Source organism: Gordionus sp. m RMFG-2023, chromosome 3 (genome assembly GCF_954871325.1).
Source record: "Gordionus sp. m RMFG-2023 chromosome 3, tfGorSpeb1-WG-v2, whole genome shotgun sequence".
In the NCBI taxonomy this organism is placed as follows: Eukaryota; Metazoa; Nematomorpha; class Gordioida; order Chordodea; family Parachordodidae; genus Gordionus; species Gordionus sp. m RMFG-2023.
In genome coordinates, this window is record NC_088777.1 from 40927036 (window position 1) to 40952756 (window position 25721).

The window sequence follows — 25721 nt, forward strand, 5'->3', positions numbered from 1 at the left end:
ATAGTGGGTCAGAGGGCGGAGACAAACTAGGGAGTTACAAAATTAATTTCTATAGGATGACTTGACCAAAACCAATATTATTTTTTGTTGACAATCAATAAAAATTCTAACAACCATGACACTCCCCCCATTAGGATAAGCCAAATCCTCCATCCTCACTATCGCCTATAATTTCTTCTAATTCTTCATCCGTCATGAGAAAATCTAACATATTGTCCCAATCCTGGCTTCCCCCCAACTCTGGTACCCCCACCGGTACTCTGAATATCTCTTCTGGGTCCTGGTCTATTTCCTGTGCCCCTCCTGCCCCTACGTTTTCGATAATAGTCTCCCCATGTTGATTCCGACGTTCCTCCAAAGATGTCTATAAGGACTATAGATGGCGGGGTCGTTTCTGCTAACTCCCCAGTTTGTCTCCGCCCCCCCCACTATCTCCGTTATCGGTCTAGTATTTGTCACTGCTAATAATCGAATTGGAGATCGTACTCTGTTTTCCGCCTCCTCATTTCCATTTCTAATATCCAGTGGGCATCTACTTCGTACATGTCCTCTCTATTGGCACCGGAAACACCTTCGCGGATCTCCTAACGGATGTATCCGGGCAAAAGCCCCCCTTGCATCCCGGCGTTCATACCTAGTCCGGGGTCGAATTATTAATTGTATCACCGTGTCTTCAATATACCATATTTTGTTAATCTCCATTCGTAGCAACTAGGATATTTTTATTAAATTTTTCCTTTCCGTACACACAAATATCAATTTTACAATAATTACGAAAACAAAATTTATATTTTTTTAAAATCAATTCGAAAATGAAAGATTCGTACAAATTTTTTTCTTTTTATTAATTCTCCCAATACATACCCAAGATTATTAAGTCATTCCCCGCTTTTTTATTAATTGGTAATGACATTTCTGAATTTTAAACATTTTTCCCCAATCTTTGACACATTACAGATAATTTTATAATATATTATCTCAGCCTTTCGTCATCAATTTTCTTTTTATTAATTAACTATTTTTTTAAAAACAAATATTTCAATGGACACTGTTTAGGTCAGTCCAATATTCACGAGAGCAAATGTTATTTATTCTTTAAAAAAATGGATGAATAAAAATTTGGTTAACTTAAAAAATAATCCAATGATAACGTATGGTCTAAAATAAAGGATAGCTTGATATTTTTCAACTGCTCGGATTGGTCAGGAGATAAGGCTTTAAATTTGTTGCTCTATATAAAAAAAAATAGTAAATTTCAATTTTTATACTTTGGCATTGATCCTTATTTTACCTTTGCATAAAATATTTTCCGTAATACGAATATTTCTTTCTCTACTTAATAATAGTGTATTATTGGAAACCGTTGACCCTCTTCAAACTAAAATTAGGTAAAGTGAAATGCCTTGTTAAAAAAAATTAAAGTTTATGCAAACAATCTTACATTCAAATACTGAACTTGAAATGTTGAATAACTAATCTAAAATTAAGAACTCCCCATATTTAAATGATTAAATCAATAGGTACAGAATAACGATCTTTTAATTATTATCCTTCTTTCCTATTTATTATTTTTTTACCAGTTCAGAATAAGAAGTTCCTTGAACCATCCTCTTAATCCGTGAGTCGATCAATCTTTTAAGGTACGTCAAACTTTGTAACCTTTGTTTAACTTCGGCATCTGGGTGTATTTTTTAAAAAATGAAAATTAAATTGATTGAAAAGGGGCTTTATATAATTGTTATCAGGATTGGCATCTAAACAAGAAACTTTATAATAATTTAAAGAGCATGCAGCTAATAAAAAACAGCAAATAAACTGTGGTGGATGATCAATTCCATGGAGGAATGGATAGTAAAACGGTCCGCATCAACAAAAAAAATATATGATGTATGCAGCTAACTTAACCAATACACAATTGATAAGTGTCCTTTCAAGTATAATGTTATTAAGAATAAAAATCCTTATGGTTCGTGTTTGGTATAGGTCACTATCATTATTACATGCAGGTTCAAATATATTTCCCTGTTAATTTCTCCGGAAATAATATATCAGATCTATCGGTAAAGTAACATGCTCATGGAGGCTATAGGTTTTTCAAAACTAATGTTTTACACGATAATATAAAATATAATTTTAAGGAAGGCTTCTTTAAGTATAACAATACTTTTAGGTAGTCCGGTAAACGTTATGCATTTGGTAGCTAAAAAAATTCCGATCAATAACTATGCGTAAGATAGATACTAAAAATAAAAAGGGTGGGAATCCTTTAAAATGCATAGAAAAGTTATATAATGTACATGTGAAAAATGGAAGATTCATAATAAAAACAGATCACGAGCCACAGATACCATTAAGATTTTCCAAATATTAATAATTCATTGATAAAAATAGGCACGGAAAATGCAAGCATATCATGAATACAATAGTATTCTGATTATGATGAAAATGGATGCTGAAAAGCAAACCATCGATATCAAGAATCAAGTTAAGAACAGTATTCATTGAGAAAAGAGTGATCAGCTGAGAAGATAGTAAAGATATATTATTATTATTATTTACAGATCAGGTTGACAAACAAGAGAAGCTTTAGATGCGTGCTTATACTGTATTCATATTTTCAAAATTACTTTTCCTTAAAAAGAACTCTACTAAAAAAAATAGAAATAAAATATAATAAGGGCCAACCAATTTGCTTTCCAACAAGGTACACAAACATAAATATATAATACCATCGATTCCCCCTGTATCCTTGGATCTTTCAGAGGCAATTTCTTGCCCTACGATTTCTTTAATAGCTTCAAGTTCGCGAACATTATCTAGCACCTTCACAACCTCCAAAAAATTATCGTTCGTTATCGAGTATTGAGAACACTGATAAGTTATTTATTAAAAAAAATTAAAGTAGTATTAAAACTTCTAATTACATTCAATTTAAATAATGTTATCAATGGTATATAATTCTTATACATCAGAAGTGACTTCCTACCTGTTAAAATTTATAAAATAAAGTGAGGCCGTTGAAAAAATTAACTTCATTTTCTTGTCATTAAATTAATTTTAAAATTATCCTAATTTCAGATAGAAAATAAAATATGAAATTTGAATCTACATATCAAAATGCTTCAAAATATATGCATTAAGCTACTAATTTAGTTAACGAAATAGCTTTTGCAAAATGTATTTAACCATAAAAAACATTTTACATTGTAAAATAATTATTGGTGCATTATCAAGTTAAAAATGTTTTACATATAATATTTATTATTATTATGATGATATTGAGATGAGAAAAATTTTCACTGTTTAAATATCCGTAATGTATATTTTCCTATGTTCTTAATATTACTACAATTTTTTTTTTAATCTATATATAATAGCCGTAATCAAGAAATGAACGTTTTCGTATCTTGGTAATGTTAATTTTTTTTCTATCAACTTTCCTATCATCGTAACGTTAATTTTTTCACTTTCCTATCTCCTAAAGTTAAATTTTTTTTTTCTATTAACTTTCCTATCATCTTAATGTTAAATAAATCGAGGGCTATTATTATCTCGCTAATGTTAAAATTTTTTTTAAAAAATTTTTTTATGGCAAATTAGGGATTTGAATTCGCGACCTATCGTTCGGAAGGCAAACGTTCTTTCCATTGAGCCCCCCCCTTCAATATTATATTTTGATATATTTGTATATATATGAAACTTTTTTTTATAAAATTAACTTAATTTAATCAGAATGATGGGGTTGATGGGTAATTATTTAGTTAGGTGTATATGATACTAAATATGCTTTATTAATATATTTTATAGAAATATTAAAATTTAGGAGAAAAAGAGGTAAAATTGTTGCAATGTAACACGTGAACATTAAGAGGGTATTAGAAATATCAAAATTTAAATTGTGATAGAAATCATATTGGCTAAAATTTAAAATAGAGATCCTTGAAAATTTACCCTTCAATATTATATTTTGATATATTTGTATATATATGAAACTTTTTTTTATAAAATTAACTTAATTTAATCAGAATGATGGGGTTGATGGGTAATTATTTAGTTAGGTGAATATGATACTAAATATGCTTTATTAATATATTTTATAAAAATATTAAAATTTAGGAGAAAAAGAGGTAAAATTGTTGCAATGTAACACGTGAACATTAAGAGGGTATTAGAAATATCAAAATTTAAATTGTGATAGAAATCATATTGGCTAAAATTTAAAATAGAGATCCTTGAAAATTTAATTTTAAATATGGGATAGAGACATCAGGCCCAAAAAACCAAGTCCCATGCAACTTTCATAAAATTTTCATTTTTTTTATTTTGATTTAATAACAATGTCTTAAATTTAATTTTATATTCCATTTATTTCTATTGTGGGTAAATACTAATTAGTTAGGTGTATATGATACGAAATATGCTTTATTAATATATATTATAAAAATATTAAAATTTAAGAGAAAAAGAGGTAAAATTGTTGCAATTTAACCCACGAGCATTAAGGGTATTAGTAATATCTGGGTAAAATTTAAAATAGAACTGATATTTATTTTTGCAGACATAGCCAGGCCTGATCAAAAAACCAAGTCCCATGCAACTTTTATATAATTTTCATTTATTTTTTATTGTAATTTTATAACAATTTCTTAAATTTAATTTTATATTCCATTTATTTCTATTGTAATTTAATAACAATGTCTTAAATTTAATTTTATATTTAGATTTTAGAATAAAATTTAAAATTGTGATAGATATCATATTAAGTAAAATTTAAAATAGAGATGACATTGGCCGGGAAATTTTTTTTCGCAGACATGGCCAGGCCTTATCAAAAAACCAAGGCCTATGCGACTTTCATATTCTGATTGTATTTTTAAATGAATTATGACTTTTATATATGTTATTTCAGTTCTTCCGAACGATAGGTTCCAGTGTTGCCGTAAAAAATTTTTACATTAACGAGATAATAATAGCTCTCGATTTATTTAACATTAAGATGATAGGAAAGTTGATAGAAAAAAAATATTTTAACATTAGGAGATAGGAAAGTGAAAAAATTAACGTTAAGATGATAGGAAAGTTGATAGAAAAAAAATTAACATAACCAAGATACGAAAACGTTCATTTCTAGATTTAGGAATTTTTTTGTGTTACCAGTTATTTGAAAATAATATTTAATTTTTATTCTTTGTAACGTTAATAAATAGAATACTATGGAAAATAGACAATCTCCCAAACAATCAAAGGAAAGTATCCGCAAATTACGGAATCACATAAAATCCAAATATAATAATCCTAAATTAGTTTCATTAACTACAACTCATAATCCTAATTCAAATTTATATCTCCCAATTGATTTATCAATTAAAACTGCGATGATTCGCGCATGCATAAGCCGTTTTCATCAAAAAATTAAACAAATCTTTCCTACCACTTACACTTCTATTTTGGGAAATAGAAAAAGATTAAACATAACAAAAGAAGTTTTATTTTCCAATAATTTAGATAAAATATTTTTATTTTAAGGAAAGTGGTCGTAAAGTGCCAAGTCATATAAAATCCAAGAAACCCAAACCTATAGTAGCTTTAGTACCTACACCTCAAAGTATTAATTTAAATAAACCTTTTCCTATTGATATATCAACTAAAACTGCTAGGATGCGGGGCATGTGCTGCCCGTTTTCGTCTAAAGCTTAAACAGATTTTCCCCACCACCTATACATCTATTCCTAAAAATAGAAGTAATTTAACACATTTTAATACTAATGATATTCACTTAATAACTGAACATACTTGCGGGCCTATGAATATCATATGTCAATTTTGTTTTTCCATGAATTTCATAGCTGAGAGACCGAACAACGGTAAATTCACACAGTGCTGTCATAAAGGGAAGGTTAACCTTACCCAAATACCATATCCTCCTTATTTGAAAAATCTTATATCAAACCCTCAAGATAAGTTACATAATAATTTTATGAAGAACATACGTTCTTATAATTCAGCAGTAGCTTTTGCATCGATGGGCGCAAAAATTTCGGAGCTTACTGGTAGTGGCCCTTATTGTTTCAAAGTGCACGGCCAAATATATCACCGCACATCTAATTTATACCCACCTTCTAATGCTTTGCCTACTTATGCCCAGTTATAAGTGTTAGATACGACACAGGTTATAGATAAGCGTATACACCATCCGGCAAATAGTAAATGTAATAAAGATATTATGAAGCAATTAGATCAGTTAATACGACAAATTAATCCCTATGCTCTTAGTTTTAAGACATTAGGTGAAGTCCATCAATCTGCATTAGAATTAGCAACTACTTCTAAAACTCCCAACCATTAATATGATCTTTAAAGGAGATCGTTCTAGCGATCGACGCCGTTATAATTTACCATCTATGGATGACGTAGCTATGATTTTCAATAATGAAGATGGAGAGCCTCCTTTCAAAAGAGATATTAAAGTCTATCCTAAATCTAATGACAACGATCTCATTATTCTTAATGTATTGAGCCCAAATTTAGACCCCATGGTTTATCCTTTACTATTCCCTCATGGTGAACCTGGTTGGTCTCCTAATATGATCGCTGACAATTCTGACTAACAGGAGCTCTGGTAAATAATGATAGTATTTAGGGTGCTAATAAGAGATATTGTTTCATTAAAAAGAATATTCCCCGTCATTTTTGACGGGTTATCAACTAGTAATATTATATTAATGTATTAATTAATGAGACTATATAACCTAATGCATCTCAATAAAATTTGTCATATAATCGAATTTTACATGGGCACCTAATTTCTTTTAAAAAAAAATATATAATTTTTTTGAATATCTGGACAAAGATGATAAGCTTTTATTAACCTTGAAAATTTTTTGGGTTAGATTTGGTATAGATGGTAATATAAGAATATCACATTATTTAATTTATTATTTAGTTATTAAGTATGTTTTATGTTAACAGGTGAGATGAAATTGAATAATATATAGTTTTTAGTGTTGTTATTAAACGGCTCGATTTTTAAAAACGGGTAACCCGATATTATAACCTAAAAATAGGCAACCTGGAGATTTTGCTCGTAGGTAAAAAGGTTTGGAGTTGGAAATCTATTAAAGAAATCTAGAGACCTGCATAATATTATTTTGGCTAATTAAAATGCCGCTTAACAACACTTAGATATTTAGTCAATATTAAATAATCTACAGTGACAACTTTTTCACTTTAAATGATACAAGTTGCTAATGAAAAAAACATATAATCTATTTAATACTATAATAACTATATCTTCTAATTTTTGTAAAAAAATAAACAATATAACACTAAATTTGATATTATTATATTTTTACCAGTTACTCTAGATTACAATTGAAAATAAAAATTTAAAACAAAGTGGACTTCATGAAAAAATGTTTATAATCTTCCAAAAAGGTATGTAAGTAAATTAAACAGATCCCAAATATTAAATTTTATAATTTTCATAATGAAACGGGTTTATGATTAAATTAAAATATATCGATAATAAAGAATCAGAATGCTTATGTAGGGAAAGAAAATATTCATGGTAGTTCAGGTTCAATATCAGCTAATAAAACATAAATCTATCATGCCTACCTATAGAACCCAAGAATTAAAAGTCAAGTAAATTAGAATACTATAACAGGCACAATGTAAACTTAACAATAAAAACTCACTCTATTACTATCCTGCCAGAAACGGAACTACAACTCTACTATATCTCTTATGCCTTTGCTAACAGACTATAGTGGTACCGTACTCTATAATAAAACGTGTAGACATTATTTTATTTATGGGATCTTTATATATGGAAATTCATAACTCCTTCAGGGATAAAATTGTATTTCATGCAATTTCGAGCGTGGTAATGAGTGAATGATTCAACAAACCAAAAAAAATAGGTTTTGCAACGTTTAATTAATACATCTTTTTTTTAAAGAGAAGTCACATATTTTTTTTTTAAAAAAAATATAGTTTATAATGTTATAAAAATCAATATTTCATTTATTAGAAAATAGAAAAAAAATAATTAATATGGGTAAAATAATACCAGCCAGATAATCGTTTGGTTTATGTAATCGGGATCTGAAAATAATTCAATGACAGGTATCAACACCGAGTTAACTAAAATTTCCTGTTTTAAATATGAAAAAAAATTTTTTAATATATTATTGTGGTAAGCAAATATTATTCCTTTAGAAAACTCTTCTTTTTTTCTCTTTAAAATAATCAATGAGGGAAAAAGGTAATAGTGTAATATAGAGGTCTGCACGAGAGTTCCTTTAGCTCGTCCAGTCATACAATAAGCGGGGGTGAGCGGGCAGGTTAATAATCTTAATCATTGGATGAGCTGGGTAAGTTAGAAAAGTTTTTTTAAAACAATAGACCGCCGGTTGGATGACTTTAAATTTTCGGGATGTGCAGAGGAGACTAATTATTTTTTTATTTACCATCACTAATCTAATAATTTTTAATCATTGGGCTAATGGAAACAAAATTTTTAGAAAAATGAGAGGACGAACTAATTAACCATGGGTGGGTGGACGGGCATGTTAAAGGGAGGGCAGACGTCAGTCATAGATTTTACTCCATAGTAGTTTAGAAAAAAAAATCATATAATAATTAAGTATAAAGTCTCTTATATATAACATTATTCTTTATAAATTTTCCCCACTTTCCATATTCTTGATTAAAGGTCCCGAGAATCTTAATATTTAAACTGATTTAATTTTGCTTCCTGCTTCTTAAAATATTTGATTCCTGATTCCCTAAGAAATTTTAGTCAAAAAAAATATTGATACGCCTCGAGATTTCGTAAATAGTAGCAGAAAAATTTGGCCCCTCTTTTGACCAAATCTTGAGGCTTATGTATTATATTTGGCTAAAATTTTGATTTCGTTTTAATTTATAAAAATCGATGACACCATGCATATGTGACAAGGCTTTCTGAAATAACGGCTAATAAAGGATTCTCTCGATATATAATCATTTTTCTTACGGTTATATTTATATTTGGAAAATTTCGAATTTTACCGGAAATATATTCCAGCATGTGTAGAGGACCATAAATTTCTGACAATTTCTTCATCCATTTTTTTTTCAAATTTATATGAAAAAATCGATATTTAAAATAAAGTATAGTTCAACGGGTTCGACTGGGATACATGGGTGATAAAATAAGATTTTTAGAATTAAAAAATCTTATTAACATTCAGTTAGCGATCTAACATGATTCCAGATAATCACGTGAGGATTCCCCTATATGGGTCAGTTATTCCAAAAAGATCATTCACATTTTTATTAATAAAAATGCTTTTGGTTATCATAATCAAATTAGAAAAAAAGGTACGGCAGACTCACCGTGAGGAGATTCTTAATAGCTCTGGTAAATTCTTCGGCGGGAACGAGTATGTATAGAACAATTTGAGCAAAAACGTTGAGAAAAGCTTTCAAAAAAATTATTTTTATTCAATAATTATTTTTTTTTTAATCTATGGAATATTAAAATAATATAAGAGGAAGAAGCATTTATCAAATTTTGAGGGACAGGTCTAAAAGTCGAAATTTTTAAAATTTGGGCCAAACCCTAATATAATAAATATATTAAAAAACTAGGGCTAGGTTTAGAAATAATAAATTAGGATGTGTAACGTCGCAAAAGGCAATCAGAAACAAAAATTAAGCAATACCCGCAAAAGGCAATCAGAAGCAAAAATTAAGCAATACCGATCTCTAAAAGAAAAGAATATTAGCCCGATTTACATTTTATCCCAAAAGTGGTATAAAAATACTAGTTGAATGTATATAATGATTTATTTAAATGACATACCATTCTTTTGTTTAGGGTCGAGGCATACGTCATCGTGACACTTGGTAAAACTTTCGAATTCTGCTTCTATTTCAAAATATTGTTTCTCTATATCGCGAACTATATAATATAAATATATTATCGGAATATTAAACCATGATTATCATAAGGTTTACAAATGAATTATTTTTATATAATTTGAAGAAAAGAAGATAAAATTTGGCTTCCAATAATTTAATATTAAATTATGAAAAAAATATATTTGGCAGAACATTTTTTTAAAATTGGTTGTTCTTATCTACTGGCCGTAGTCATATCAGATATTTAAGACTACGTTCGCAGCCCTAAGTTATCTGTCTTGTTATCAGACAGGAAACTCTGCGATAGTCGAATTCCTTTTATCAAAAAAAAATGATATACATGGATCAGTATTATGAGTGAGATGCGAAAGGCGACTTAGCCACTTTATCGCTTTACCCCTTTAAAATTATGGTTGATAAGAGCGGTATTAATCGAGATATGGCTATTTTCATAACGATCAAGGTTTAGTTCTAGCTAACCTTGATTTATTAATACATAAGTATATTTTATATAATTTTTCAAAACTCATCGTTAAAATATATTTTCTAGTAAAAATAAATCATTGTTGATAAACAAATACATCATAAATTATTAATAAAGCCTTCCATAAAAAAAAGGAGAATTAAAGATGTGATAATTTGCAGCCATTTTTTAAAAAAATATATATAGAGGAAACTAAAATAAAAACTCCAAATATAACCATTTTCTTATCTTGAGCCACCTTTAAATCGATCCCTCCCTGGTATAGAATACTAACCACTTCTCTAGGTTTAGCCAAAATATAGTCACTCTAGCGTGGTTAACCTTACATATAATGAAAGTCAACCGGACCGGGTTAGACAACCCCAGTCTGGGCCAATTTTGGCAGATTAATATCTAGATTCCATTTGATTTCTGAATACAGCATTGATTTTTTTTTATAGTTGCAGATCAAGCTGCATGAACCATTCCTGGTTGTCCTTCTATATCAATCATAAAAAATTTATCGGATCAACATTTTCTTAAAGAAGGGATCTAAAAAGAAATAGTTGACCAAACATATAATCTTTTATTTAATTTTTAAATAATTTCTTTTGATAAATTATAAAAAAATCGATAAAAAAAGGATATATTTTTATAACCATTCCCATTATACTCTAAACTAATATCTAATTCCACTGCTGTTAAACCAACTATTTTTATTATGGAAACTTGAAAAAAAAACTATTAATAATAATAAAAAAAACTTTATATAAACTTATAAATGTTTTTTTTTAATTATTTTAGGTGGAACGAAAATTTATCATAAAATAAAATTTTTTTAAATTTACTATAAGAGACTATAGGCCAATCCGCCATTAAGGCCTTAATTAAGCTTATAATCTCGCGTGAAACCCAGCCCATCTGTAAAAAAAGCCCCTAGACCGAGGTGGGACAAGTACACATCGTCACTAAGCAAAGGGCAATTGCCATATCAATACTCTAAATAGATTTAAAATTTAATTTTTAGCAGGCATATGTATGATAATGTGTAGCGAACATACTAACCAATAGTGAATGCAAAAATTTATATAAAATTTTTTTTTCAATTTTATTATTTCCTAATTTTTACAATATGATAATAAAAATAAAATATGAAAACCTGTCATTCTATAAAACTGAGCCTACATTTTCCCTAAAATGAGCATTAATTCCACATGATATTATATCCAAGGAACGAGATAACGATTGGTTATAATTAGTTAATTTATAGTATTTATTTACGACAATATCAACTGGGTTCGAATCATTTCTTTGGAAAGGAAGAGACGTTTGCGAAGTTCTCAAATTAAGGATACACCTAAAAACCAAGACTGAAGTTAAACCAAATGGCCACCAGCAAAAATCTGATGAAAGATTAGCATGTTATAGGATGCTTGTATTCGGGCCTTCGTAAGACTACGGCTAATTATTGAATTAATAACTAAATGCCTTGCAGATCTGCCATGTCTATATATATACAACTTAAATCATATCTCCATTCTAATAAATTCAATTTTATTTAATACCATTTTTAGAGATTTTGTTAGTTCACTAAAAAAAATTATAAATACGTTGATGTGAATTACAAAAGTCTGATGGTGACTCATTTAACCCTATCATGATATCATCTTAAACAAACAAAATAGTAGCGATATTAATTAAATTTTTTTATAAGATATTGAAAGTAGACAAAACGTTTGCTTAAAATATTATGGACGTGCTCGAAATAAGTTTAGTCATTTTGAGGGAACGCGCCTTTGTCCTGTTGCAACCGAAGTTGATATGAATTGAACTTAATATATATATATATATATAACACCTTGATAATTAAGTAAAACAGCACTAAATAAGAGGAAAATTATAGAAATAAATCAAATACCGATCAAATAATTTTTAAAAAACAATTAAATTTTTATAATTTCTCCTTTTTTTAGCGCATAAAGTCTTGGTGATATTATATTTCGGCATTTTATATCCATGATGTAGTTGGGGGGGGGGGGGGGCAAAAGTGGTCACTGGATCAGCAAGCCACGCCTATATTTAATCAAAGCACGCTTAGGACATGATTAGGTGGTACGTGCTAGGGAAGCCATTAATAAATGATTTTCATATTAACAAATTATTGATTTGATTACGTGAGTCACATCTAGTCTACCCGTATAAAAAAATGTCCTAATAAGGTCTAATTGATTTTTTATGTTTGAAGAGAATTTATGCGTATTAAATCAATAATTTATTTTGAATAAAAAACATTAATTATTTTTACATCCGATAAAAAAAAATTAATGCGTTGTTACTGCAATTTGCTTAACTTGAATATGGAATAATTGGGAAAGGGCAAACAAACTGTCATACCAAAATTCACTAATAAGTAAGCCTAAAATACTGCTAAGCAAATAAATCCATAATAACAAGGTTCTGCTTATTAACCATTTAAGCCTGAAAATCAGGAGCGGTACATGATTATTTTACTAAATTTCATAACATTTTAAACCAGTTCTGGAATTCAAAAAAGTTTAATTTTTTAAAGTTCCTTTTTAATGCATATCAATTTTTTAAATTATTAGCAAATGACGGTAAAGGCTTACATTAAGTTTAATTAAGCCTCTATTATTTAGACTTTTAGTTGCGTATATTGTGCTCTGCATTTGTATACTCGCCTATTCCCCTGCTCAATCGTGATTCTCCGTTGGCGTCATCTGTTTTTTTTTCAACTTTAAATCATTTTTGAGCGCGATCTAATTTTACTAAAAATGTATTCCGGCATGTTTAGAATATCTACCCTGTGAATTTCAGAACAATTTTGACGTTAACTTTTGGGTAATTTATATTTTATATAAAAAATATATGGAAAAACTAATAAAATATCTGTTTCAAAAGTTCATTAGAGTAGGTTTTCTAAACTTATTGGAAGGTGAGATCAGGTTTTTAAATTTAAAAAAACGAGATTAAAAAATGTTTTAAAGTTGTAAAAATAACACATTGATTGAAGAAACACGTTGACGCTATATCAATTAGAACAATATATTCTTATTTTTCAATTATATTCCTCTAATCCTATGTCGTTCATATTTTTAAGGTATTTATTATTATTACATTAAATTAGTTTCTAAGTTAATTTTTGTTAGAAAATATGTTCCTCGATTTATAATGAGAAAGAAGGCCAAAGTATGAGAAGAGAAGGTAATTATGAGGTAGAAGCATGCATGAGAAGATATAGGCTGGGCTTCTATTTAAATTTCTATGGGCTATGACCGGATTTATTTCAAAAAAAAATTATGGATAGGGCTTGGGCTTGAGTTTTAAAATTCGTTACATTTATATTTAATACAAAATATAAAATAAATCCAATACATTAATAGTAAAATAAATTTTTTTTTAAATTAAATCTTTACATGCCTAGAATATTCAAATTAGTCATTTATAAAACTTTATTAGAGTTGTTAAAGGACCGAGATCAAAGGATCGACGATCCTGGATTCGATATTAATTTTGGCAATTTACACAGATTTATGATTTTCTCTTAAATGATCGTGATCGAGATTATTTTGTTAATATTCGATCCTTTGATCCTTTTAAAATTTATTCAAAAAGAATATAAATAAAATAAAATAATTTAAATAAAATATTATTTTTTTCTAAAAAAAAATCTATTTCATATTTTAATATCCTCCACCATATTTTAATTTTTCTCAGAAATTCTATCAAGTCAATATTTACAAATTTGATTTACAACCTACAAGTTTTATTTATTGAATTAAAAATAAAATAAATTATTTTTAAGTCGGCCAGATGGGCTGACATTAATACCATGGAGTAATGGAACTCCATTAGCATGGGATTATACTTGCATCGACCGATTTTCTCCCTCCTTTAATAACAACTCATTCGTGCGAGCTGAAAACTCTAAAATTAATAAATACACTTCCCTAACCAATTGCAATCTCATACCAATCGTATCCGACACAACCGGTTTTTTTGGAAATCATGGCCTAACCTTCTTCAAATCTCTTAAAAAAATCCGCGCCATCACTGGCGACCCACAGGAAGGCTTCTATCTCAGACAGCGCATATCTATTGATATATGCAGATCTAACTGCATTGCCATCCACGGCTCTCTTTCTTGACCTCCTCCCACCCAACATACAATTTACTATACTAATTTTTTTTTTATTATACAGTTTTTTATATAGATTTTAATTTACAAATAGTTTACATGATATTTTTAATATATATTTTTAAATTACGTATATATGAAAAAAATAAATAAATAAACAATTAAAAACAAAAAAGAAAAATTTTAAGTATTTACTAATGAATGTCTACTATAAATCTAGATGATACGAGGACAGTAGCATATTAGCAGCAATAATTCACCCAAAATTTAAGCTTAATTGGTCTAACATCAACCTGTAGCAAAATCGGTTTGAAAAATAGGTTAATTACCCATTTGGAAATCCTGCAGAATAAACATATGCAGATGCTTATTCAAATAATTGTATAGATAAAACTAATACTTTCTTTGGGAGAAATTCTTCGCAAAATGTGATTTCCCATAATTTTTATATTCAAATATACGATTATAGTATATAATTTGCGTTGTTTTGGCCAGGGATCCCACAACAAATATCGGTTGGGTTCAGATAAAAATATAGTTCAAGTTCGATTAGTAAAAAATAATAATATCAGTTCGGTTTGAACCTTTAAAACTCTCAGACATTTTCGCATATACCAAGCGTGTAAAGAAAACAACATTTTTTAAAAATTTTATCACAATTTTCTAAAAAAATATAATTAAGCCATATATGATATTGTCAAGATTATCTTCAGTCAAATAATGTCTACTTGGAGGAAAAATAAATTGGCACCTTCAAAAGCGATACAGAAGAAAAATATCTTAAAACAATTATTGATACTTTTTAATCAAAACTGATTATTAATTAATTATCAAGAGTTAAAATATAAAAAAGTTCAAACCAGTTCACAGACATTTTTAAGGTTCAGGTTCTGGCGATAATTTTTTTACTGTTTAGATTCGGTAATTAGTGATAAATACCGGTCTAACCGTTCGATTTGTATCCCTCGTTTTTGGCATTAATATGTATACATTTGGCGTGTGGTTTGGTATTTTATTCTTTATAGCCCATATTTAGACAGCCATCATCCTCGAAATTAAATTTGGATCCGTTATGTTAAATTTAAATCAAAATTGAGTAGAAACACTTAGAGTTCTTGGTTTTGTTTTGAAAAAACGCCTTATTGTTTAAATTTGAAGTGGTAATTTTAGAAAATATGAGGAAGAAAATAATTTTTTAAAAAAAACTACTGAATATTTTGCTCATAGTGGGCATAAAGTTCGGACATCTATTAGCGAAATCTCGAGGCTTAGACAATATTTTTGGCTAAAATATTGAGTTAGCTGTTTTTAAAAATCGGTTCAATCGAGTCGATTAGCAATACTAACTATTTAGCGTTCCAATTTTCACGTCACCATTTGAAATGCAGTATGAAATTTACGGCAAAAGGCAAGCGCTTCAATTTGTGAGAATTAAAAATATTGATTTAGCTTTAAAATATTTCGTTAGTTCAAAATTTTATTCTTTTAATCGATATGCCTTCCAAAAGATTTTAATATAAATTACTATAGTAAAATTGTTAAATATTATACACCAAAAAATAAGATCAGAAAAAATATAATAATATCCCTTGAAAATGAACTTTCAAATATATATTAATGATTTTACCTTTTTTTTCTTTAAAAAATAACAAGGAGACATGTGAAACAAAATTTAAATTTTTAAGATTATATAATAAAAAATACATATAGGATTTTAATGTGAAATAGTATTTTTAAAAATCCAAACATTTTTTTTAAATCGCTTAAAAACATGATATGCATCTATATTGTAACATTGCGAACTTCGGAGAATTTTGCCGTGAACATTTGAACTAAAAAACACTAGTGGCCAAGTGGCCAAAACTTTTATTTTAATTTGCAAATAAGAGAACGTTTCTTTAAAAATTTTGCAATTTTATATTTTAAAAAAATGGCTAAGAAACATTGTACATCGGCAATTTATTATGGTGCACTGAGACTTGTTATATTGTGATTGGATAAAGGATATTGATTCAATGACTGAATTGAAAGTAATAATTCATTAATAATGGTATTATCAATTTTAAAATCTTATATTTTAACATTCAATTTAATTACTCTTTAAATTCTGAGAATATCAAGATATTAATATAGAAATCGAAAAAATCAAATTAATGGTGTACTGTAAACATTTTTGCAGATTATAAGTCAAGCCTTATTAAATTAAATAATTTTAAGCAAAATTTATAGCTCCAGAATGGATCTAGCATAACACTTACCTTTTCTTTAAATATACTACATTAATTATAATTAATTACAATACACATTTAAATTTTCAATGTATTATTCATTTATTGATCTATGTAAATATGTGAGAAAAAATTTCTCTTATTCAGGGATGGACTTGAACATCTACATTGATCATAATAAAAATATGGTTTTAAGAAAGGATATTGTGGATATAATTTCATTTCTTTATCTTGATTAAATCCTCTTTATCGATAACACAATTATAAAAAAATCAATCAGCTTTTATAATTTTCATGGACCTAGAACATTGGTCTCTGAAAATTTATAAAAATGCCTTTAGCAATAATTATGCCAAAGACTCTCTCTACACAGACTCTGATTGATGATAATTTATTATAATTTATTTAGCTATTATTCAATTTACTTTTAAAAAGGCAAATAAATACGCAAGTGACTTTTATCGTTGATAATGGAAGAAATTCTGGAGGTGGCAATGTTATACGTTCTATCAATCACGTTTAAGTTATGGACAAGGTTTTGTAAAATTTTAATAATTTATCAAACTTTTGAAATATATTTTTTGGTTTTGAATGCAGCCTTATATACATATTTTTCATATAAATTTTTAAAAGATGTTCAAAGTTCATGGCGAAAATGAAGGAAATTTATAGGGAAGGAACTTTACATGTGCTGAAGAAATACATTTCCAACCGAAATAAAGTTCACTTTAAGTAAACGATTTAAAATTATAAGATTCCGAAGCTCCATAAATTCCATTATCCCAACGACACATAGTGTATAAATTTATTTTTTAATAAATATATGTTTTTTTAAATTTAAAAATCTGATTTTACCGGAAATGTATTCCAGCATGTTTAGAATACCTATCTTGGGAATTTTAGACAATTTTGCCGCCGCTAGTTTTTAAGTCATTTATAATTTATATAAAAAATCTATAATTAAATTAATATTAATTATATTAAGTTCAAAAGTTCATTCCAAAATGGCCTAAAATTTATAGGGTAGATATTTCAAATATGATGGAATACATTTCCGGTAAAATCAGATTTTTAAATTTTGAAAAAAGGGCTCAAAAAATTATTTAAAGTTGAAAAAATAATACATTGCCGCTAATATATATATATATATTATCAGGTGAGGGTGTGGTATTGTGATAAACTGATAATTTGCTGATTCCATTGGGATTTATGCTCTGATATATTATATTAACCAAATAAATTTCTGATATCCTAAAAGGAAGGTTATTGATGATAATTATAAGTTTATTAAATAATATTCAAATATTTTCTGTTTATATTTGTACAAACAACAACTTATATTCAAGACTTTTTAAAAGCTACTACTATAGCAATTTTATTAATTTTTTAATCCATGACATATTATTATCATTATCAATCAATCTTAATTTTTTTTATAATATAGATAAATTAAATAAAAATTCTTCTGTAGAAAGCTTTTATGTATAATTTCATCAAATAATTTTATTTATATAGGGGAGACCAGGGCTAGATGGCGCAAGGGGCTTGTTGGTTCAGCGGATTTTATTTTAAACCCAGTAAAGATTATAAATTGAAATTTTATTCTGAAATAGAATTCTATGATATCCATATTTGGGGAAGAAAATAATTTATATTATTTAGTTATTTTAATTTTTATTTGTTATGGCATGTTTTTGATAGGAAAATTACAATATTTTCACTTTACAATATTAGGTTGTATTAAAAAATAAAAGTTTAAACATGACAAAATGGACTATATATGAAAGTTAAAATTATTTTAATATTTTGGAAAGTTTTAGATTGATATGTAAGCCTTAAACATATGTTAGGATCATATTAGTAATATTACTACCACTGGGGTTAGTAGAATAGTGGCTTGTCTGCTCAATCAATGAATTAATTTTTATATTATTATGGTACTCAAATATATAAAAATTCCATATAGGAAAATTTTCACCATAAAGGATTATGAAGAAGCAATAAAATGTATGAAAATTATGTCATCAAGAAAAGTAAAATCTATTACAGGTTAAATTTTATAAATTTAATATATAAAATGATAATTATTATATAAATTAATCAATGTAATTTTTTACATTTCAACTAAATAAATATTGCAAACTAAAATCTTCATATATATATATATACTGTAATATATATATATTTATATGATATATATATAAATTTAAATATTGTGATTGACATATTTTATTAAATTCAAATTATATTTAATCAATCTTATATGAACATTTATTTACCATATATAAATATATACTGATTATAAGATCCATATTTAAAATAAATTATATCTAGCAAAGATTTTCATATATGTATATAACTATTGTAATTGACAATATAATATGGTTCAAATTGTTACATTTAAATAGATATGAGCATTTTAGTTATCATGATATTTATTTTGGCTTAGATCCAATTAATGTTATATATTTAAAAATAGAATTAGATAAATTTTGAGTGAATTTTTTATTTATTTTAATAGGTATATTACAAATTTTTTAAAACATTATAAGAAATATAAAATGGCTGGCACTATGCCCAAGATAGGTCAAGATAATGAACAAAAAATATTTGATGCTGAGGAGAAAAATAAAATTGTTGAATATCTAATTTCATGAAGTAAACCTTTTTATGGTTTATATGTTATAAGGGAAATAAAAAACCAGATTTTTACCACCCCCCATTCACGAAGCAGCTTCTATTAAAACAGCAGAATAAAAAATCAAAAATAAACATTGTTAAAATATTAATAAAAGATGTATATATAAACAGGACCATAAAATTTTCATAATTTTGAAGATTGATTTCAATGCAGAAGTATGTAAATATTGGGTTGGGTGCATGGGTCCTGGGTCAAAAAAAATTTCTATTTGATTTATTATAATTGTAAATATAATATTATATAAATAAAGCATATATGAAAATCTGAAGAAAAAAAAATTTTGGAAGCCTAAACCAGTTGATTCGACTATCCCCATCGATGATCAGACTAGTCACGGGTTTGGGGCTCTTAGGTTCAAAAAATTACTTTTACTAAAACTTTTTTGGAGAAAAAATGATTAAATTTTAAAAATATAACAATTTTATAGGTAAATGTTTAAGATATCGATTGGTATTTTGCAAAATCATATACGATCATTTTCGGAACTATGATGATTTTTTTGACAAAAATTGCGCAGGCTAGTCCTGGTCTCCCCTACTATGTAAAATTTAAACTTAATTTTTTTACAAAAAAAAATCAAAATTTTGGCAACTTATAATATATAAAACTCCCTATCCAAATATTGATAAATTTTTTGTAAAAATTTTATATTACTTTATTGATATGTGAATATTTTTAAATATTTATTTAATGTAAGTAGAGATGTGAAGGCAAGGAATTTTTCCGGAGAAATTTTCCAATAAGATTCAAGATTTTGCCCATAGAATAACTTTAAGGAAAATACGAAATTTTTCCGAGTGAAAATCTCCCCATATTTTATATATTTTAATATGCAATAATAACAATTATAGAATCTCCCAAATTATATATACCCTGTGGGTGTTTATAATTGCTTTTTAAATATGAAATTTCAATGTTATGTATTTTTTAATCTTGAAAAATTACTTAAGTAAAATATCGTAGATTTCACTTAAAATTTCTTTATAATAGATGCCTACACATACATCAAATTGCTGGACTCATTTCTTAAAAGAAAGAGATATTAATAAAATAAATAGGTTACATAGCAATATAAGATTATTGGGCCGGGCCAAAGTTTTAAAACTATTTTTAAAGCTGATAATTAGACAAGTTTTCGTCTTCATTCATAAAAAATTATCTCAGGCCTTGTAGGACAACTTTCAATAAAATATATTTTACGGGCCGAGCAAAAATAATTATGGGCCAGGCTGAAAACTCCAACCGAAACTTTCGACGGGCTGGTTCAGCCCGGGGCAACCTCTAATGTAATTGTAATCTTATTCTTGAATCCTATGAAAATGTCAGCACATGTCAAAGTATGTGGTAAATTTCATAGTAATCTAGAAGTATACATATTACCATCTTAGGAACAAAGTTATTTATATTTATAAGGTAAATCCGATTCAGGAGTGATAACTAATACTAATTGTTAATGATATTTGATATCGGGTGAATTTTTATTTTTTCTAATCCATTTTAATATAAAATGTAATATTTGTAACAAATTAAATAAAGTTATTTATTTATGGTGTTATTATCGTTTTCTTATTCATGATAACATAAAATAAGTCTTATTTTAGCAAGAATTTCTCATATATATTTTTTTAATTTTCCCGTTTTCCCCATTTTTCCAGAAAAATATTCTTTAAATATCATTTTCCCGGGAAATTTCCATTTCTAAATAGAAGTATTAAACAAGTATTTATAAATATTACCTCTTTTTATAAAAAATTTTCTTATATTATTTTATGTCCCACCCAACACTATTCTCCATTATATTTTTAGCAATTATTTTTTGCTTTTTTTATAACTTAATAATAAAAACAAAATAATCACTTTGAACGACTTAATAAACGGATTTTTATGTTTTTCTTAATATAGAAAATTGCTTATATAATTTATTTCGGTTATATAAGGACAAATCTTTATGTAGAATTTATTCAATAAAGATTCCATAAAATTAAATAAAAATTAAAAATACAAAATACTAAGGCGATTTTTAAATATTAAAAATCTTATTTAACAAGAATTGCATTTCTACATATAAAGATTACTAAAAGTGGATTTCAAACAATTCCATAAACCTTATAACTGCTCCTAATTTGTATTGATCTTTTACATGGATTTTTCATATAATAAATTAAAAAAAATTTTGTCTGACATTCAGCGGGTAGATACTCTATATATGTTAGAATACATTTCCATAATTGGATTAAATTTTTTTAAAAAACATTCAACAAATAAGGATTCTATATCCCCTTTCAGGTACTAGGAGCCATCCTAGTCCATTAGTCTGGGAATTGGTTAACCTTTGCTCCTTACAATTTTATCATCGTTTTGAGTTATTTCCTTTTACTTCAAAATAGCAAGGGGAAGAACCTCCTCATAGGATTTCCTCCTAGCTATCAATTTTAACGGTTACTTAAATTAATGAATTTTGTTGTTGTCCGATGCATTCATCAAAACGGTAATTAAAGTGAAATTAAAATACAAATTAGTCACACCGTTTTCTTCTTTCTTTTTTATTTAGTCTATGTTCTATTGATATAACCAAATCCCTAATGAAAACCGGTCCCCGTGTCCCAGATACCCTGGTAATAATGACAGTTGTTAATCTCTCCCATTCCCAAAATCTCAGATCTGATATAGTGGCAGTTATTTACAGTCCTGTGAAAGTCGTTTCTTTTATTTTAATCATAATAAACTGGAGAGGGGTGATGGGGGGGTGGGATCTGCAATATTTGTTCTAGTTATATTTAATTAAACATTTTTAGGCAATTTTCTTATAAAATTATAGTATATATTGCACATTTAAAACAACTCAATTAAAAATATACAAAAGCCCTGCATTATCAACCCAAGTCCAATCCAATATAAATTGAGTTGGTCAGACTTAGAGAGACCTTTTCTACTTGATTAGGTTGGATTTATATTGAACCAAGACTTGGACCTCAGTAAATTGTAATTTTTTGTTGTTATGAATATTATTTGAAAGAATAATTATAAAATTGTTTATCATCCTTCATACTTATAATTTTTTTGAGTTCATTGAAATATTTTTTGTATAAGTCTTGGACCTACATATTTCTAAAATAAATTTTGGATTTGATAAGGCAAGGATCTTTGAAATCAAAATTCTCAAATTGGTTGGACAGTTTTTACTCCTATGATTAGCTATCTGAAATGAAAGGCTCAATGCAGGGCTCTAAAATATAAAATTCTAGAAAAACTAACCATAAAATTATAAATAAATAAAACAGTTTTATTGTTAAATATTTTTACCATCATTATACATGTCACATATATAGTGAGGTATGGAAGTAGGTGGGTATTTCATTCTGTTTATCTCTTTTGATTTTAATTTTGATATATTTGTTTTAATTGATCCATTCGGAATCTGTGTGTTATGGTCATCCTCATGATATTTATAATTATTGTAATCCACTATAGGGTTATTGCTGGGTATATTTAAGTTTTCATTAATTTTTGTAATAGTATTGTTTCTTTGTATTTTCAAAAGCTTTCGTATTGTATGTTTATAAATTTTGATGTGATTAACAAAATCTTCTACCAAATTTTTAGTTATGTATGGGGTAAAATTAATGCATTTCAATCTAAAATTTTTTTAGCTAATAATAAGTATATCATTATTAAATAACTGCTGGCATATTTTTGCTAAAGCATAGCTCATACATTGTTGAATTTCATTAATAAAATAAAGATCATCTGATATGTAATAAAACCAAATTTCAATATAATCTCTTATTATATAATGAATAATCTAAATATTAATTATAATTAAACCATGAATACATAACTTGTTACTTGATTTATAAGATCATCTATATGTGTAATTCCTGATATAACTTTTTTTTGTATATGATTTTCAGTAGCATGAAAGGTTAAATGTTTGTCCTTAAAAAATATATATAATGATGATTAAATAAATAAACATTATCAAATTAAATGTATCTGCCTACTTTAAGGTTTATGTGTTGCCCACCTTTGAATTTTATATTTTGATCAATGTTATCATAATATTCATAATTTTCATATATAAAATATGGTTTGATTGAATTTAAACATTTTGAAGGGTATACAAGTGCACCATCAATAAATCTGGCTCGTATGTGATCCATTTTAAAATTTATCACATAATTATAGAGATATAATATTACTCTATGAAACATTATAAACTATATAATAACTATAATATTCATACCCCAACAGAAATAGACATAAACAACATAAGAAAAAAAGAAATTTTGATATTCCAAGTTGTAAAAAAAATATTGAAACAATAATCACAAGCCATTTTGAAGCCATAATGACTAGTGTAAAGGAATGTTTTTGATATAAAAAAAATAGGATGGTTTCTCTTTAACCTTGTTAGTAATATACTAAATTCATATCTCAGTAAAATTTGGTTTTTGAACTAAATGGGAGCATATGATATTTATATAATTATTGAAGAGGTAAATAGGAATTTTAAGAATATCAATATATATTTAAGAGAGATTTATGGGCTAAATGTTTTTAACAGTAGCGTCACATGGGGGGCCCAGGGGCTCAAACATCCTGATTTGAATAGTTTTTGAAACAAAAAGAAAATTTTTAATGGCTCCCTAATATCCTCCTGAACTAAAAATAAATTTATTTGATAGCCCCCTGAACGTTTTTAAAATTCATTAAGTATAATATATTATTTATTATTTAAAAATTAATGAGACTCTAAATATTTATTAAATAAGTGATATTTTACTTAAGAAAATTTTATCTGATATTAAAAAAAATGTGAAAAAGCTTAGTATAAAGTCAAAAATAATTATTAAATTACAAAATAAGTTTTATTATTTACAATTATTGGGAAAAAATATAATATTAGTAAATTACAATTATATAGTCATTAATTTTCGCTGCCTTTTATCGATTAGGATCCGTGTTTCTTTTTAGAGTCAACGTTATAATTGGGAATAGGTTAAGTTTATCTTATGCATTGGATGTTCAATCAGGGCGTTTCGGTCATTGAGAGTATAAAGTTGAGATAATTTTACTTATGTATGTTTAGGGCTAACCTTTTAGGTAGAATCCCTCGTTGGGATCCTCGGTCCTAGCAGAAATCCGCTTTCCCAGCTCTTTAAAGAAGGTCAGGGCATGAGAGCCGAACGATGGTAGAGTCGTAGTAATTAGTGGTAGGAATTATTAGTTGGCAACAGCGATGACGAATATATAGCGAGTTTATTCGTTTTGGCGTCCAGTAGAGCATCCCTATTTTTATTGGAAGAGGTAAGAGGATCGATGCATGAGAAATCTCAGGTTAGGATTTCCCACCTCTTCCAAAGGATTATGGTAAAACAATCTGGCCACTTACCATCAGAATTGTAAAGGCCAGTTACCTCGAGGGTTGGCGGGATGAGCAGATTTCAAGATCCTGGCAATAGTATCATTGCATTGTGAATGCCTAATGAATCTGACTCTACAGCGCTTACAGTGCAGGTGACGGCCTATGGAGTTGACCAATATTTGACATAGGATACAGTGATAGGGTATTACCATATCACAATTAAGTCATAGACCGATGGCGTGACGTAGCTATCATAGCTTAGGAGCTGGTCAAGGTTTCGCTATAGGAAAGCCTCGAGAAATTTGTACCTGTCGGAAATGATGAGGATTAGAGAATTGTTGTCGGGTTAGCTTCACGATTTAAGATATGCAACGAAGTTGTCAACTAGAGGTTTATCCTAGTCCTTCTATGCCGTTGTGGAGGATCGACTAAAGAGACCTCCGAAGATCAATTGTCTGCAAAAAAAAGGGTCAGAATGTTTTAAGAGTGTATATTGTATACACAAGATAGGCGAGAGTATATAAACGCACCATAAGCTTAGCCATTAGGGGGGGGAGGGTGTAAGGGGAAATCCAATAAAAAATATCACCCTTAGTCCTCCTCCCACTCTTTGACCCAAAAAAATGTATGCATATATCTTAAACAATAATTTGAAAGAAAGAATTATTAAGTTGATATATTTTTAAAAAAACTATGCATCATAATTTAACCATTTTTGGAAAAAACATTTATATATAAAAAAAGTGAATCAAAAATGTTTTTTAAAAAATGGAATATAAGCAAAAGATAAGTCTTAAGACAAAAGTGAAATGTATTATAATTATTAAAATAATAGATCCATAAAATTACTAAATAATATAATATATCAAATATAATTTTTTATAAAGTGAGTAATTTTA

General features: G+C 27.4%; 1 protein-coding gene across 1 annotated transcript in view; it reads right to left on the reverse strand.

The window, feature by feature from the left end:
* LOC135925712 (sorting nexin-13-like) overlaps positions 1–23763 on the reverse strand; it is a 45038-nt gene extending 21275 nt beyond the window's left edge. The window contains exons 1-11 of the mRNA XM_065461170.1: positions 23701–23763; positions 23459–23657; positions 23304–23393; positions 23138–23259; positions 22761–23092; positions 9851–9949; positions 9382–9467; positions 8072–8155; positions 2730–2871; positions 1578–1678; positions 1129–1231 (exon numbers count right to left, since the gene is read on the reverse strand). Coding sequence (XP_065317242.1) covers positions 1129–1231; positions 1578–1678; positions 2730–2871; positions 8072–8155; positions 9382–9467; positions 9851–9949; positions 22761–23092; positions 23138–23259; positions 23304–23393; positions 23459–23617 — 1318 coding nt within the window. The 5' untranslated portion in view covers positions 23618–23657; positions 23701–23763. The remainder of the gene's footprint in view (positions 1–1128; positions 1232–1577; positions 1679–2729; positions 2872–8071; positions 8156–9381; positions 9468–9850; positions 9950–22760; positions 23093–23137; positions 23260–23303; positions 23394–23458; positions 23658–23700) is intronic.
* Positions 23764–25721: the final 1958 nt, after the last annotated feature.